General features: G+C 39.5%; 1 protein-coding gene across 1 annotated transcript in view; it reads right to left on the bottom strand.

Annotated features, from left to right (window-relative positions):
* Window positions 1-17,577, bottom strand: part of RAB38 (RAB38, member RAS oncogene family) — a 63,895-nt gene extending 46,318 nt beyond the window's left edge. Inside the window, exon 1 of the mRNA XM_084773385.1 lies at window positions 17,237-17,577. Coding sequence (XP_084629511.1) covers window positions 17,237-17,438 — 202 coding nt within the window. The 5' untranslated portion in view covers window positions 17,439-17,577. The remainder of the gene's footprint in view (window positions 1-17,236) is intronic.
* Between the last annotated feature and the right edge of the window lie 13 nt (window positions 17,578-17,590).

Here is a 17,590-nt window from a genome sequence, read left to right as displayed (position 1 = left end):
TTAATAGTCAGTGTTCTTATTTGTTTTCTGTTGCCGTGGTAAAACACTAACCAAACCAACCTTCAGAGGAAAGGGTTTATTTTCAAGGGAAGCCAAGGCCAGAAATAAATGCCGAAGAATCTGGAGGCAGTAATTGAGATGGAGATCACCGAGAAATGATGTTTACTAGCATCTTTTAAGGCTCAGAGTTGGCTACGTTTTCCATTCATTCTGGGCCCACTTGCCTACAGATTAGATAACTACTCACAGTAGGCTAAGCCGTCCTATATTAATCAACAGTTGAGATTCCCACTTCCCAGGCAACTATAGGTTTAGGTCAAGTAGACAACCAGAACTAACTATAACAGCCAGTACCCTTGATGCCCCAGCTAAGTACAACCAAGCAGTGAGTCTCCTAAGCAGGCGTAAAACCTATGGCAGATGCATAGAAGGCTATAAACTACAAAACATGCATTACTCTGTATTAAATTTCGCCAACACAAAATCTTGTGTTCTAAATTTAAAATATTCTATGAGGTTATGTTGGTATGCATTTTCCTAAATACACTGCATTTTCAGTATTTTATTATTTCTAAGAGAAGTGATGTGTACACACCTTTATTCTGATTTATAATATTGTATAATTCAATGTAAATAGAGGTTTGGCGCCCATAAATTTAAAACCCACCCTCCGCTGAATTAGAGGCGATAGGAATCTGTTCACTTTTGTCTCTGCTGCAGTACTTGTGATTGTGTTTTGTCTTCAACTCCGATCCAAAACTTTGTTTCAGAACCTACATCATATTTCTGTGATGTTTTTAACACTCAAGAAAAGTGGACTGTTGGGTCTTAGTCTATGTTAATGAATTCCACCTGCACAAAACTGGTCTTCATATTCTTGTAGACACTTTCCAGATGAGGAGGGGCTCAACTGAGAAAGGTAGGAGAAGTCACAGATACTAAGCCGACAGGTGACCTTAGCCAGCTGACCCTCGCCCACCCGTTTGTGAGTTCAGATTCGTCTGTTCACTCGTACGGAACTTAGTTTTCTCACTGTCTACTCTAACTCCATGCGATGTGATTTCTGGGAATCTGGCAAGTGTAATGGCCAAAATGATTGAGTTCACAGGATCTGGAATTGTCGAGGATACAAGCATCTGGACTTCCCTGTCCAGAGGGAATATCTGGATTAAGTTGAAGTAAAAATTCCAACCTTCGTAAGGAGGGGGGATAGAGCGGAAGAGGGAGGGAGGCTGGGCAATGGGAGGGTACAAGCGAGGGGATAACAATCAGGATGTAATATAAATAAAATGTAAAAATTTAAAAATGGTTCTCCCCCCCCCCAAAAAAAAAAAAAAATTCCAACCTTAACTGTAGGCAGCACCATAACATGAGCTGGTCTAATAAAGGAGAAGAGAAAAGAAAGCTGAGTAATAGTATATAATTTTTGTCTGCTTCCTACATATGAATGCAATGTGACCAGCCACCTCCGGCTCCTGCTACCATATATGCCAGCATGAACTGTACCTTGTGGAGGTGGATGCAAATAAACCCATACTTGAGTTGCTTTGCTCACACATTTCATCACAGCAGGCAGACAAGTAACTGATAGAGCAGATGCCAAGTTGTTCACCTCCTATCCCTTCCGTGTTTGCCGATCTGATTCATAGCGTCAATGACACAACCGCCCAGGATGAACTGTTAGGACATCTTCCAACACACTGGATTCTCCCATCCAAAGGATCTCTTCTCTGATACCCACCCCAAATTTCACTACTAAAGTGGCTCTTAACTCTGCCATCTCCTATCCCTCAAAATTGCCACTGATTGATAGAGTCACATTGACCATCGCCTGGACCCTCTGCAGGTCCCTCGCTGCCTCTCATCACATTATCTCTACCAGGAAATAAATAAAAATGTAAGTGTGAGTATAACTGCATCAATATGAGTCTTCTAATGGTTTCAATATGGTAGCATTTTAAAGAAATCTATAATAGCCAGGCGCTGGTGGCACACACCTTTAATCTTAGCACTCAGGAGCCAAAGGCAGACACATTTCTGTGAGTTCAAAACCAGCCTGATCTATAGACTGAGTTACAGAATAGCTGAAGATACACCGCGAACCCCTGTCTCCAAAGAAGAAATCAATCAAGCAATCATCAGCCAATCAATCAAAATATCTATAGAATATCTACTCCTGCCCTATTTTCTGTAATGATGTGCTGCTTTGGCTTTGTGTGCAGCACAGAAGTCTTCGTTTGTAAACACCCTCTAGGTAACATTAATGTATGCCCTAGTCTTATAGCTCCAGTTTTATTCTGACCTACTTACCAAAGGTATTGGTGACTGAATAGGAAATGTATCCTAAGAAGGCTCAAGTATGGAAGGCTCATATATTTGAAGGCTAAGTTACCAGGGAGTAGCACTATTTGAGGATTAAGAAGTGTGGCATTGTTGGAGGAAGTGTCTCACTATGGGTGGGCTTCAAGGTTTCAGAAGCCCTTGTCAGGACCAGTCTGTCTCTGTGCATCAGTGTGTATGACACTCAGCTACTGCTGCAGCACCATGTCTGCTTACCATCATGCTCTCTGCCATGATGAAAAGACCAAAAGGGTAAATAATAAACTATATGAGTACTTTATAGGTCCAAACAGAGAGAATAATTGGCTAAGCCTCTGAAATTGTAAGCAAAGCCCCAATTAAAGTTTTCTTTATAAGAGTTGCTTTAGTCATGGTATTTCTCCACAGGAATGAAACAGTGTTGAAGAAAAAAAAATATATACAGATATATGCATATATGGCATTATTTTTCCCCTATGTTTCTTTCCTAGGTTAATGAGATCAAAATAAATCTTACTTCATTACATATTTTTTCCCTCAGATAGTTTGTCCCAGTGACACAAATGCTAGATAAAACCCTGTCCCTTAGCTCCCTCCCACAGACAACTGTAGGTTTAGCAAGTATTATCTAAATCATGTTTGTCCTGCCTGTTGTATTCTTCACTGCTATTCTACTTGGACTGAAATAAACCATCTAATCTCATCATATAACAACAATTAAAGCTTATAATTTTCTAAGAATATCTCCAGTAATTAGAATAAAATTTCTTTAATTTCATGTAGATTGTGTTGTTTTGTTGAGATATAAACAATAAATATAATAAGTAAAATTAAAAGAATATAATTCATCTTTTTTTTAATGTTATGGAGAAAAATAAAGAAGGAAAGGAGAAAAATGTATCCTGAGGATGGGGACAGAATTGAAAAGGTTGGATAGGGAATATTCCAGTAAAAGTATGCCATTTCAGCAAAGACCAACAGGTTAAATAATAAACTATATGGATATTTTCTAGGTTAAAACAGAGGGAACATCTGGCACAAGGACAACGAAAAACAAATCAGTCTGGCAAGTGCTTAAGGAATAGTGAGAGGATTCGGAGGGACACCAAAGACTGTACATGGGTCACAGTCGACTTGTATAAAACAAACAGACCAGAAGGTCTCGAGTATATAAACAGTTTGGTTCCATTGTACTGATACTGTCTTTAATTCTGGGCAAGAGATGGAAACACTGAAGGATTGCATGCAGATGTGACATCACGGGTTACTAATGCTGCTGTATTGGGCAATGCTTTGTGGGAGTCAAGACAAGACTGGAGATGCCAGTTAGGAAGGTATTGCAATAGTTAGAAAGAGATTACTATTTGAACTAAAGTAGTAGTTGTAAAGATTGTTTCCTAGATGCAGCTGGAGACAGAGATAGGCGGAGAAATTGTACAGATAGGGATGACTCAAGCATGACTCCTATTGCCCCAAAGAAAACACAACTTCACCATTAGCTGGGATGGGTATGATTTCCTCATGATGTGTGAGACTCGGTGGCAGAAAGTAAGTCAGGATTCTGACATGTGACAGTGGGGATTTCTGTTAAGAAATATGTTACATAAATCATTGCATAGATGGCCACAACTTTCAGGGTGTGGAGATCAGGATTGTGGGTTTAAACTGTTTTTGTTTTTTTTTTAATTTTGTGTACTACTACCAAATTCACTTTCCATGGTCGGTCTATACACTTGTAGAGAGTCATGTGCCTAGAGCTGAGAGCTGAGGTGCATAATCAGAAGTTGAATTGCTAACATGTGCTGTGATCCACAACAGGCTTCAAACGATTTAAAATGGCCCCTTCAGACAGTTATAATAGAAAGGAAGCTGTATACGCAAATATTCATGTATTCGAGTATCTTAACAATTCTGGACACAGAAATAAAGAATTAATATTAATAATAAATCATGACCATATATGGTTCCTTTTTCAACACTGTTGAACTAATCAACACTAAGCTCCTACCTTTTAAGGGGAGAAACATATTGAGACTATACTTCCTTCATATACTCATGTTCAAGGAAAACACCATTTTAAATGTACATTTTGAATTTATACCATTTTAATAAGTATCATTTCCTTCTAACCAAAATATTTAGAGAGCAAGATACAATTTTATTTTCAAAGAAACCATTGCAACTGGTACATTGTTGTCATATGGCTCCAGTTAAGAATTACTTAGGATGTCCTGGTGGTTTCTGTTTTGTTCTGCTTTGCTTTGCTTTTTCATCAAAATGCATTAGTGTACTTTGGGTTATTCAAATATAAAAGCACTGACCCAAGGTTGTGGAGAAGCTTGCTTCCTGTTTCTTAGGGGAATGGGAGTAGTAGCTTGAGTAATCCAACATTTTCAGAAACTCTCTTAAAAATGAACGTTTACTTTCTGGTCCCGTGTGAAAATTTGGTGGTTGTACACCTAAGTGTTAAGTACAAGTAGAACATTATGATAGGCAGATTTGGGCCCAGGGGTTCTGCTCAAACTAAGGCACCAGGCAAGGACAATACAGGTGGTAAACCTTAAACCCCTACCCAGATCTAGCCAAAGGACAGAACATTCTCCACAGTTGAGTGGAGAGTGGGGACTGACTTTCACATGAACTCTGGTGCCTCATATTTGACCATGTCCCCTGGAGGGGGAGACCTGGTGGCACTCAGAGGAAGGACAGCAGGTTACCAAGAAGAGACTTGATACCCTATGAGCATATACAGGGGGAGGAAATTCCCCTCAGGAACAGTCATAGGGGAGGGGAATAAGGGGGAAAATGGGAGGGAGGGAAGAATGGGAGGATACAAGGGATGGGATAACCATTGAGATGTAACAAGAATAAATTAATAAAAAATTTTAAAAAGTAAGCTTAACCAAAAAGAACAAGCTAACTCATTTTTTAAAAAAAAGAGCAAGTCAAACTATGCCTTGTTCATCTCTGCTAACTCTTGTGCTTAATTTTCAATCTTTTCACTGGCAGGTGGGCCACTCTCTCTATGACTCTTCCTTACCTTCCTCCTGACCAAATCCTAGTCAGCCTTCAGGACTGTACCCAAGCCAAACCTTCCTGGAGACTGTGACTCCTTGCCTTTGCCCTTGTTTCTGTTCCCTGAGTTCCCACAGTAGTGACTCACCATATCACCCTCTTGGTTATTTAACTTAGCACCCGCTTGTAGTATTTTTCATGTTCTGCAAGCCTCTGCAGCATGTCTCCAGTGACACTGTAGACTCCACAAGCCACCTGTTCAATGACTCAATCACAGTGCCCATGTCTGCCTAGCACATGGACTCAAGAGGCTTACATAACACAATGAAACTAGCAATATGGGGACTTCATATAATGCAGTGACTCTTCGTGATTCTTATTGGTGAGAGGGAACCACACAGAAGGAAAGGAGTGGGTAAAGCAGAATCGTAATTTTGTGTATTTCCTTCCTGCTCTACTAAACTGCGCATAAAGACCTCAACCTGCCTGTGATTCACAACTATGCAGACTCTTCTCCTCATTTTAGATGCTGCATAAACTATGGCTCTTTCATTCTCTTGGAAGGTATCTGTGATATATTTAACTAAGCTAAAATGTGCAAGAAAATATGATTCCATGTTTTAAAAATTATTATGTAAGCCACGCTAGTTTTGAATTTGTGATCCCAAGTGCTGGTATCACAGGTATACACTACTTCCCTGATCTTAATTTAAAAATTGTATGATTCCATGCATTAAAATTATTAAAAACCAAAAATGTTTAATTAGAAACATTACTTCTCTAAAAATAACAAGCAATCCACCTAAGATATGTTCACTAAATAGTAAGCTCAATACATAATGATAAGCAATCTGTGAATAACAGCATTTGAAATAGTAGTTATGAGTAGCCTTTAAAGACATGTTAATGCATAACATAAATACCCTTTAAATTCCTAAATCTTGATTCTTGAAAGATATCTAGATTCCTTTAGAGTACTAATTACCCAAAAAACAATGCCAGAAATGTCCTGGTATGCCTCCAGGAAACCCACATGACATTTTAAAATCTCAAGGCAGACACAGTAGCATTTTGGTCAAGAAGATACGTCAGACACTATTAACTTGGGATAGTTAATTTTGGAAATTTCTGTTATAGAAAACAAGAATTAATTGAAGAATCAATGCAGACAGGAAATGAGGGTAATGGGGCCACAGTGTCTCAACGATGTGAGGTCATTCCATAATACAAATTTCTAAATTATACTTTTTATAAATCAAATCAATTTTTTTTCTTTTCTAAGTTGTGCTTTGTGTTTTTCAAATGGACAGTTATTTACTAGAAGATATTTTGTGTGTGTACAGCAAACATGCTACACAGCCTAGGAGGGCCTTCAGTCTTCACCTCTAGACTGTTGACACTACTGACAAACATCACCATGCCTGGTTTTACATAGTGCTAGAGATGGAACCTAAAACTTTATGTATGCTAAGTAAGCACTACCAACTGAGTCACATCCCTAGCCCAAAAACTAAAGCTTATTAAGTCAGCTGATGTTAACTTTGAAAGGACCAGAAGTTTTAGCCATTTCCTTTGGGTGAACGGGATAATAAATTATTTTTCCATTACGAATTTGATAAACTAAGAGTCTGATATTTTTTCTGCATTAGCCTTCAGAGACCAGTCTATTTTTCTTATATCAAAACACAGATACATAACCACAGATAGAGACCCCCGTCACCACAGATAGAGAACTCTGTCACTGTAATTGTTAGTTATTTTTGGAAACCACAGTGCTTTCTTTCTCACATGAGAGACTTCTGCCACTCAGGTACTATGAGTTTCCAGCCTAACATGTATATATTAAAATGATCATTTATTAAGCCCTTTCTACCATAAGCTTTTGTTAATGATGACTGTAAAGAATTTAGCTTTCCTTATAGATGAACTTGAAACAAATTTTGAGTTGCAAAATATATGCTTTATTTTATTTTATTGGAAAACATTAGGATAGACTGGATAGAAAATAGGAGTAGTGGTCAGATAGAGCACAAATTGTAACTCAGCAGAACTCCCTATATGTATGCTTTTCAAAAGTGTTTTATGAAATTCTCATTTTATAGCCAAACAAGCATAGTTTTTTTGTCTCTGTGTAATAATAGCGTCCAGATAAGCTCATCATGAGCAATAAATGTAATGATGCATATGCCTACAATATGTCTGACCCTCAATAAATAGAGCTATTAATAACACGTTATATTGTAGAGGAGAGCGAGTGTTTCAACAAGGACTTTGAAGCAATTTGCTTTGAACTTCCCCCTATCAATTAGACCGAAATCTTTTGGAATCCCCCTCATACTAGAAATAGTTCATCTGCATTAGACTAGGGAAGTCAATAAGAAAGTTGATCATCCTTCTTGGAAAAGTAATTTTATGCAAGACTGGTAAACTAATTAAAAGTTAAACTTCAATATAAATATAGGAAACAAAGGCTAAATAATGCATCAGGATAAGGCAGAGTACAAAAATAACTGAGTCAAGGAAAAATAATCAAACACTTCAAACTAGTCAGGCTTCTTAAACTCGTTTCTCTTTTGCTTCCAAAACTAGGCCTTTTCTTGAGTCTCTTCCAAAAATCAAAGAACCTAGAAGCCTGTGGGAAGTGGGCCCCTCAGCACACCTGCGGGAAATTATCTTGATGCCCTTACATGGCAAGGGAAGACCCTTGTTAACTTGTGTGGGGCCATTACTGAGGCAGAAGTACCCGGACTTTAGAAAGGGAGAGAGCAAGCTGAGCACTAACACACATGCATTCATTGTTCTCTGCTTTCTGATTGTGATTATGATGTCTGGGGCACCTCTGCCTTGGCTTCCTGCCACGATGAACTGCCAGCGAGAATAGACCCCTTTCTCCCTTACATTGCTTCTGTTAGATATATCACTACAAGTGGAAAATTAACTAGGACACCCTCCTAAGCAGCGTGTTTCACTTCTCTACTACTTTGATGACCACAACCACCTAATTAAATTCTATACCAAATAACTCATGGCAAAGTCCTCTGAAACTTGCACAGGATATCTACAAAAGGACAAAATAACTTTAATACAAGGTTTGGTGAGAGAGAAGTATTACAGGGGAATAAACACAAAAATGTCACATGAGACTCAAAGGAGGAAGAAGCTACTACTGACAGGAAATAATTGGGGGATTTCTGCAGAGGAGTTGGTTTTCAAATGAGTCAAATATTAACAAGGACTATGATTATGATACGTGAAAACAAAGAAAAGGTCACATGGATCTGCAGCATAGATTAAAATAGAGACAACAAACATGAGACCCAATAGAGAATGCCAAAAAGTTAAAATGACTTAAATATGAATCCACAACAGGTGGTCAGTGAGACAGTGTTCATTTTTAAATTGTGAGAGTCACTGAGGCTATAGCTCTGTGGTATATTCCATGCCTTAGCCTTCACAGAGTTCTGAGTTCAATCCCTAGAGCTACAGAAAAAAAAGAATACTGTTAGCAACTGAACTGTGATTCCTCTTGTCTATGCAATTCCATAACCTTGGAACCATAGTATTCAAGATAACACGAGTCACCTACTATTAAAAATGGGTTTAATTCCTCAGACCTCATCAATAATAGAGAATTAGTTCTACCATTAGTAAGTTCTGTGGACCTGAGAATCCCATGCTACTCCCTTCCATCCATAGCTTCTCTACCATTTCTAGAGGGTCTGGGATGGCTTGAATAAGTAGTTACAAGAAGGTGTAACTTTATAAAATTACTTTTTGCAAGTTATTACTTAATTTAATATTGAGAAAATGCCAAAGAAGATAGTTTTCCACTTGACCTTCAAATTAATGACATTTTCCTCAAATTATGGAGATTTTTGATACATGAAGATTCCTAAGTTTTAAAATCATTTTAAGCTCCTTCTCTAATTTTTGTGTTAAAAATACTAGAACACCTCCTTAAGGAATTTAGTTACTGGGTTTCTTAATTTAAAAAAAAACTTTATTTTTATACATCTATTAATATGTATGAAATTCTAGTCTTTCAACTAAGATCACATTTGATTCATAACTCAATGTATTTGGGACTGAATTAACGATACAATACTTGATTAGAAATGTTTTTATTATACAAATGTTCATTGAACTTCAACTATGTGCTAAGTACTAGGTTAGTGTCCTGGGATACAGTTTGAATGAGAATACCACTCTCATATAAGAGGAGAAACTCTGTGATCTATGGAGGATATGGACTCATTGGTGATTTTTTAAAGTAGTGTCTCTGCCGATCTTCATATGAAGTCAACAAATGGAATGGATGCAATGACAGAGGATGCACACAAGTTGCGTAATTAAAATAGAGGAAGGTGCATTGATACAGGGGCAACTGTGTGAGCGGGAAAGATAAGTAAATGTGGACATTGTGAGACTCCTGATACAGTCAACAATGGCATGTGTGGAAGGTAAAACTGACGGGTAACAGAGGCCTGATCACATAAAGCCTTGAAATTCAGAGTGAAAAGTTTAGCTTTTAATTCTGAAAATGGTGGTGATTGACAGGAGGTCAAACTGAAGAGATCAGAATGCATGAGGACACTGTCCTAAGGAACAGGTTGTTGTAAACTTCAAACTGAGGACATGAGGAGGCTGCCACCATGCTTCAGATAGGTGGAGAAAAGCTTATGGTTAGTTTTTTTTTTTTAATCACTATTTTACAAAGGGGAAAAGATAGCATTTGTTGGTCTAGGAATGAGAAATAAATGGAGGAAAAGGGTGAAAGTTTAATAGCAAGTACAGTAAAGCAATAATTTGAAATCCTAAAATAGTCTTAAATTTGACCTTTACCAGGTTGAAAGAGATACTAAAGTGTAACAGCCTAGAAAGAAGAATCCTCCCTGGATGCAGCATCTGTGGTTCTTAGGCTAAAACAGTAGGGCCACCGTAGCCTTCTGGAAAGTCTATTGCTAGTGGGCACAGTGGCTTCCAAGCCTTGATGCATCCCTTTCCCTGAAGTGAAGTATCCAGATTTAATAAGAGAAAAAAAGCTGCAAGCCTACTTCAAGACAACTATTCTCAAAAAGTGTTTCAGATAAGTCATGAGTCTAGTTCAGACTGAGTGGCTTTGTAACATAAAAAAACTTTCAATGAACGACTAATGTGCAAAAGTATTGTAGAGAACATGGCCATCAGGAAGATGGAATTGTAAGGTGAATGTTTGCAAAGTCAAATACACAGGCAGTTTTGGAGCCAGAGTCTATGGCACTTTGGGGGAATATAACTCCAATAAAAGAACAGAGATGAAGAAATGCCATGCTCATTCAGGCTTGGTCCAGCCTTCTCAAGTCGGAATAGTCTCAAACCCCGGAAGGGTGTTCCATGGAAATGATTCACATGAAGTTACCTCTATCAGTACATGCCACTCACTCTTAGAGATAGCATGTTTTCATGCTATTGTGCCATAAAGCATTTAACCTTCCTGAGGTCAAGAAGCAAGTTCCATCTAATTCAATATCCTGTTCCCCTGGCCTAACATAGAATCCAACCATACACATAAGAACTGTCCTTTCCAACCCTCTTTCCCTCAAATCACTTAGAACTGTTTTATGAAACTGCTACCCACTTTTCTGTTGGAGCGTGTCCTGGATGATGGGGCATAGTCCATATGCCCACACATTTTAAACAAATGCAATCTTAACCAAGGCTCTAGAAAAGACCTCAACATCTCTCTCCACACATTTCCTGGACAGTATTGAAAATTCTCCACTTCTTCTTACTATACACTCTGCTTAGCTGTAAGCACACAGCATGTTATTCCACACAGTAATCTGAAAAACCTGTAATTAGCCAGGTTAGAAACAAACCAATAAATTCCCCCCTGCAGAGATGGACCCATCCTTGAATGAATTTTGTTTCACTTGACATATTTGTTTTCAAAAGATATATATCTCCAAGACACAACACTTTTTTTTGTTTGTTTGTTTTTTGTTTTTTGTTTTTCGAGACAGGGTTTCTCTGTGTAGCCTTGACTGTCCTGGACTCACTTTGTAGACCAGGCTGGCCTCGAACTCACAGCAATCCGCCTGCCTCTGCCTCCCGAGTGCTGGGATTAAAGGCGTGCGCCACCACGCCCGGCCTGACACAACACTTTTTAAATTCATCGGGTAATTATTTTTAGACATAGATACCAAGAATACTAAGGAGCTGGCCAAGTCCAAACCCCTTACTTCAGCTGAGTGCACAGCATGAAAGCACTTTGAAAACTAAAAAGCAGTCTGCCACAGTGACCCAAGTGAGTGAGAAAAGACAGTATAGCTGAGTTTAGCACGGAAAAAGGAATACTGTTCTCATAAGCCTGGTCTTGTTAGAGGCAGTTGTCACATAGAAGACTGCTACAGTGAAATTTCTCCATGGTGAAAAAGTACTCTTTAAATTATCTGCAAATACAATGTTTTACACTGAATTTTTGAATTGGGTTGTGTAATGACTAGCAGACTCAGTCAAGTCATATATATATCATATATATGTACATACATATATATGTGTGTGTTTATATATTATATAAATATATTTCAGTTAGACAAATATACTGTTTCTGCCCTTCTCTGCCATTTGTGTCTGTAAGCAAGTCCCTTGTTTCTTTAATTTTTGATCTTCATTAATATAAAATTAATTTGTTACGATCTTTACTATATACATCAAGGTCAAGAAGGAAATGTATAATTTATAATAATGGCAACTATCATAACTAGAATACTAATGTATTTAAGAAAAAGAATACTAATGTCTTTATCGTATGTCTGAAACACTCATGAATCAAGTCATTTATTTTTTTATAGCAACTCTAACAGATGCAAGTTCTGTTATCCCCATTTTACAGACAAGGCAGAGGCTATGTAACTTCCATGTCAAAAGACTTACAAGTAAGAGAGTTAAGAAAAACTCTGTGTATCACCTGCACTACAGGCAAGGTGAGGCTATGATATTAGAGTTCGTAGAGGCTGAGAGAACACCTCACAAACGTGATATCATTGGAAAATAAAATAATTGCTATTATGTATTGAAACATCTGAAGTCTGCTAAGATTTCATGACTTGGCCAATACCAAGTGTTACATTTTTTACCATATATACTTCTTATTAAATTTAGAATATATATAAATATTCTACTATTAAACAAGAGGAATCAGAACAAAGTTGTTAGAAAGGGTAGAGGGGGCATGTTCAACAGTGTAGGGAGTGGCATGATCAACAGTCATGTTTTAAATTCTGACACTCCCATGTAACCATAGGTTAGACTAGGAAATTAGATGTCCTTGGACAGCTGTAAGAATGGGTGCTAGATCTGTAATTGCCTCAATACCTGAAGCTATGTCCCAAAGTACATCAAAAGACTCACAGAGAATTATCCAGATCTCTGAATGAGGTGGTGTGGCAATTTCTGGCATCTGTCTCTGGTTTGGAGAATACTTTTTTAAGTCTTAAATATGAACTTTTGTTTTTGGTTTTTTTTTTTCTTCTTCATTGATGCATATAGAAAAGGGGGATATAAACCCATCTAATTCAGTGATCAAATTTAAACTTTTTCATGCATTTATTTCTGTTTTCTCCATAGTGGTATCTAATAATATCCAAAATTTATAGAAAGAAGACAAGGATTACCTAACTACTAAAGAACAGGAAAGATGGGGAAGAGCATGGAGGAGGGGAGGGGGATGGGAAAACATCATCAGAAAATATGGTACGAAAAAAATCTATTTTCAATAAAAGAAAAAATTGCAAGAAGATGGCAAGGCTTATCTACCAAGCAAAGAAAGGGAGGCGGTCTTACCCATAAGAACCCATGGCTTGTCAGGAACACACAGGCTGTTGGGCTTGCAGAACCTAGGCTGGTTTCAAATCGCACAGAATAGGCACAGCCCTGCTTGTCCACCGTTAATAGGTTCATCCTGGGCAAAGTAACTTAATCTCTTTGACTCTACCAAGAACACCTGAGCAGAGTTGACCCAGATGCTCCTTTGTAGTAGACTTGCTCAGCAATGGGGCAAACACTGGTCCCTGTATGGTTCAGGAGAAATTACCATCTTCTTTCACAAGCCCCTAGAGTCTTGAGACTTTCTGAATCAAACTGGCCAGCCAAAGTGACTATAAGATAAATATCATGGGAAATTGATGTGCAAATTAAGCCTTTTATCACTGAACCAAATAGAACACAAAGAGTCTACCTACACAAAGAAGCCCTCTACAGTAGGCTAATATCCTAGAGAGGCAGGGCAAATCCTTTCCATCTCAACAAGAGTGTCAAGGCTAAGGATAAAGCTCAGTGGGTTAAGGGCTGGCTTAGCATGCAAGAGGACCTTAATTTGATCCCCAGTACTGCACAAGCTGGATATGGTGGTAATTTCATGTAATCTTAGCACTTGAGAAGTAGTGGAAGGAGGATCAGCCGCCTACTGTCATCTTTGGCTCCACTGTGAGTTCAAGGGTAGCCACAGCTACATTGCCTCAAAAACAAAACAAAAAAGGGAGAACCTAGAGGGGTGACTCAGCAGTTAGGAGCCCTGACTGCTCTTGCAGAAGACCTACTTGAGTTCAATTCTTAGCACATACCTGGTAGATCACGACTCTGTAAGTCTACTTCCAGAGGCTCCATCGCTCTGTTCTGGTCTCAATGGTTATTGCACATATGTGGAATATGAACATACATGCAGGTAAAACACCCATACACATCAAATAATATTTTATTTTTTATGTTGAAAGAAAAGAATTTCAACACTCTCAAAACTCAGTTCACTACTACCTATTCTTTATAGATACATACCAGAGTTGTTTTGTTTTGTTTTGTTTTTTTAAGAAAAAAAAAGAGGATGTCATGTTATGACTTGAAGGCACTAGAAGGCATACTTGCCTAACTTAAATCTGAGTAGAGTTGAGGTTAGATTTCTGTTGTGGGTTGGGCACAGTGTTTTTCCTCCTACCCCCAAGCTCCAGGAATAACCCATGAGACACTACATATTATTTTACAAATACCTAGGCCATATAGCTAGGTTCTCTGACTAGCTCACAACATAAAATAACTCATTATACTAATCTACATTCTGCCACATGGACAGTTACCTGAGCTCAGGTACCATGCATCCATCTTCCTCACATCTTCCTGGCTGAAGCTTGAGGGCTTAGCTCCCTCCCAGAATCCTCTCTGCCAACCAGGTATTCCACCTCCTACTTCCTGTCTAAGCTATAGGCCATCAGATTTATTATTGATAGGTGTTACATCTATACAACACACAAGATATTCTTTCTACAGTCACATCACCTTGTAAGCCAGAGTTCTCTCCAATACAACTTGAAAGATTTATGTTCCAACCACCTTATAGGTAGATGCATTACCTAGTTTTTACCCAAACATCGTTCAACCTTCAGCTCAGCAGTTCAGGGCCTTTGAGCTTGAGGCTATCAAAGAAAGTGAACTGGGCATTGCCATGAAGTTGACTGTCACTCTCTCTGCTCAATGGTCCTCAGATCCTTCACATTTCCTACCTGCGCAGACTTCTGTGATTATAGCCTTCACCACATCCTTGGTCTGAAACTATGGCTTAGAAAAGCATTACCAAGTCTGGGGGTTAAATTGCTTCCAGCAGCAAGCTTGGAATTTAAACTACTTTAGGCTGCAAAATGCATGAGACTAAAACTGATGATGGCTTTTGAGGACAAGATATATGTGTGGTATCGGAATTACAAATGATTAGGACTTAACCATCATGCGTATTCCATGTTCTTTTTGCTTCGTATATACAGCTGCTCAAATAGTGGTGACTTAGTGAGCTCCTAGACAGCAGGGATTATTGCCTTTACTTTGCCCTACTGTTTATTTCTCTCCCATTTCCGGGGCTAAAACACACGCCCTGTTTAGAGACAGAAAAAGCAAAACAAAGAGATTGGGCAATTTATTTATAATCGTATAGTAGGATTCAGAAGGAGGTAATTGACTCTGGAGATATCTCATTCTGAAATTTGAGATCAGCATTTTCTGCTCTTCTTGTTTATATGAGGAAACTAAAACTCACAGACATATGACAAGGCTGAAGGCATAATGTTACAAAGAATGGAAACTGGTGCTAGTCACACTACATCTAATAAACAGTAAGCGAATCTAACCTGGGGTCCTGGTAACTTCAGCACAGCCATAAGGCACTTCAGACACTAAAACATGCGGCAACAGAGTCCACAGGCTCCTGACGAAAAGCTGAAAGGGCTCTAGTTGATGGATCTTCAAGTCTCCAATAACTCATCCTTTTCTAGAGCTTCTAGAAACTCCAAACCCTGAACCTGTCCACATACAGTAGCCTTATCAGAAGACCTGACAAACTCATGGTTTCAGAAGCACTCAGGTCCAAGACCAGAAATGTCCTGTTAGGAATTTTCCTCCTTGGTTTTCATTTCAAGTCATGACAAAATGTTTCCAGTCAGATGCACTAGCTGAAATGAACTATGTTTTCTGAAAAAGATCTCCTTACTTTAGAGTGTGAGCACTTACCTCGGGGCTTCCTGGTGCCACAAACTATGAACAGAGATTAAGTAGGGCTATTTGAAGAGGATCGTAGAGAATCTCCTTGGAGTTCAAACTCTTTAGAGGAAAGATTGCCCAGCCACCACTGCCTACCCCTTTGCAGGTTAACAGATATGCTACTGATCTGGTGAGAAAGCGTCTAGAATAAGCGGCTAGGCACGACCGGGTTACCAAGCAGTCATCAAGTAAGACTCATTAGTGATACAAGCTGCAGCCTCAGTTTCCACTGTGCCCAGGAGCTAGTATAAGCTCTTGGTGAAATTCTGATTTCAAACACAATTAAAAAAAATGTTAATCATATTGTAGTTTTCTCAAAGACTACGCCAGGATCAAATCATGAAATCTTAGAGCAAATGCTAATTACACTATCACAACCCCACCCAGACGCAAGTGGATCTCTAAGAGTTCGAGGCCGGCTAGGACTACACAGCAAATTCCAGGCCAGTCACAGTTAGATGATCGGATCCTGTCTCAGAAAAACAAAACAAAACAAAAGTGTCCCTAAAAAATATACAGTTTCCTTTCTGTGATGGACTAGGAAGAACAGAAAGCCAGGGATATAGAAGGATGTCTCAATGTCTCGAGAAGAGGGGGGTGATGTGGACAGAGATAGTTTGTCCTAGATTTATACAAGTCAACAGTCTCAAACCTTCTTCACTGAAGAGGTAATGAGTAACGATTTGGAGAGAGAGAGAGAGAGAGAGAGAGAGAGAGAGAGAGAGAGAGAGAGAGAGAGAGAGAGAGAGAAGAGGAGAGGAGAAGAGAAGAGAAGAGAAGAGAAGAGAAGAGAAGAGAAGAGAAGAGAAGAGAAGAGAAGAGAAGAGAAGAGAAGAGAGAGTTAACAAGAGTTAACTTCAGATGATCCCCTCTGCCGACCTGAACATGAAAGATAAAAGCCACGTGGGACACTCTCTGAGGAGTTTAGGCTAAGGGCTACCTGCGTCTAGAAACAGACTAGAATCAAAAAGGAATGAGACTACAACCTCCTTCTTGGGTCCAAGGACAGTCTGCTTTTTGAACCAAGAAATCCGGGGTGGGGGTGGAGGAAGCAGCTTGAGCCATGGTAGCAGAACGCCCAGTGAGAGCAAGCGAAGTTACTAGAAGTTGCAGTTGGGATTGGGACGAATCCAACAGAAACAACAGCAAAAACAAGGAAAACACTTTCTTTTCTTTGCAAACAGGCTTCCAAGCCACTAGCCAAAGTTTCCTAGAGTGGACCGCCCTGATGATCTCCTGCTTTGTGGCACTCCAGGATCCCAGGACGGGAAAGGAGCCCGAAAAGTCTCTCTCCACTTCCTCAACCCTCTCTCCTCTGGCACGCGCCGCTCTACGCGCTCACCTGCTATGTCCCAGAGCTGCAGGCGCACCACGGTCTCAGGGTCCCAGTGGAGCACCTTCAGCGCGAAATCCACACCAATAGTGGCCCGGTAGTGCGAGGAGAAGTTCTGATGCACGTAGCGCTTGATGATGCTGGTCTTGCCCACACCCAGGTCACCGATCACCAGGAGTTTGTAGAGGTGCTCCTTGTGCGGGGCCTGCATCCTGGAGGCCCGCAGGTCGGAGGAGCCTGGAACCTGCCCTGGGAAGTTCAGCAGGGCCTGGCAAGGGACGGAGACCCAAGCGCTGTGTGGGCGTGAAGGCCGAGCTTGCAAACGCAGGCTAAGGAGCTGGGGCGGAACTCCTCCCCTGGGGT

Source organism: Acomys minous (assembly GCF_964271855.1).
Source record: "Acomys minous genome assembly, chromosome: 2".
Lineage (NCBI taxonomy): Eukaryota > Metazoa > Chordata > Mammalia > Rodentia > Muridae > Acomys > Acomys minous.
Note: the sequence above shows the minus strand (reverse complement) of the source record. Positions and strands in the feature narration are given on the sequence as shown.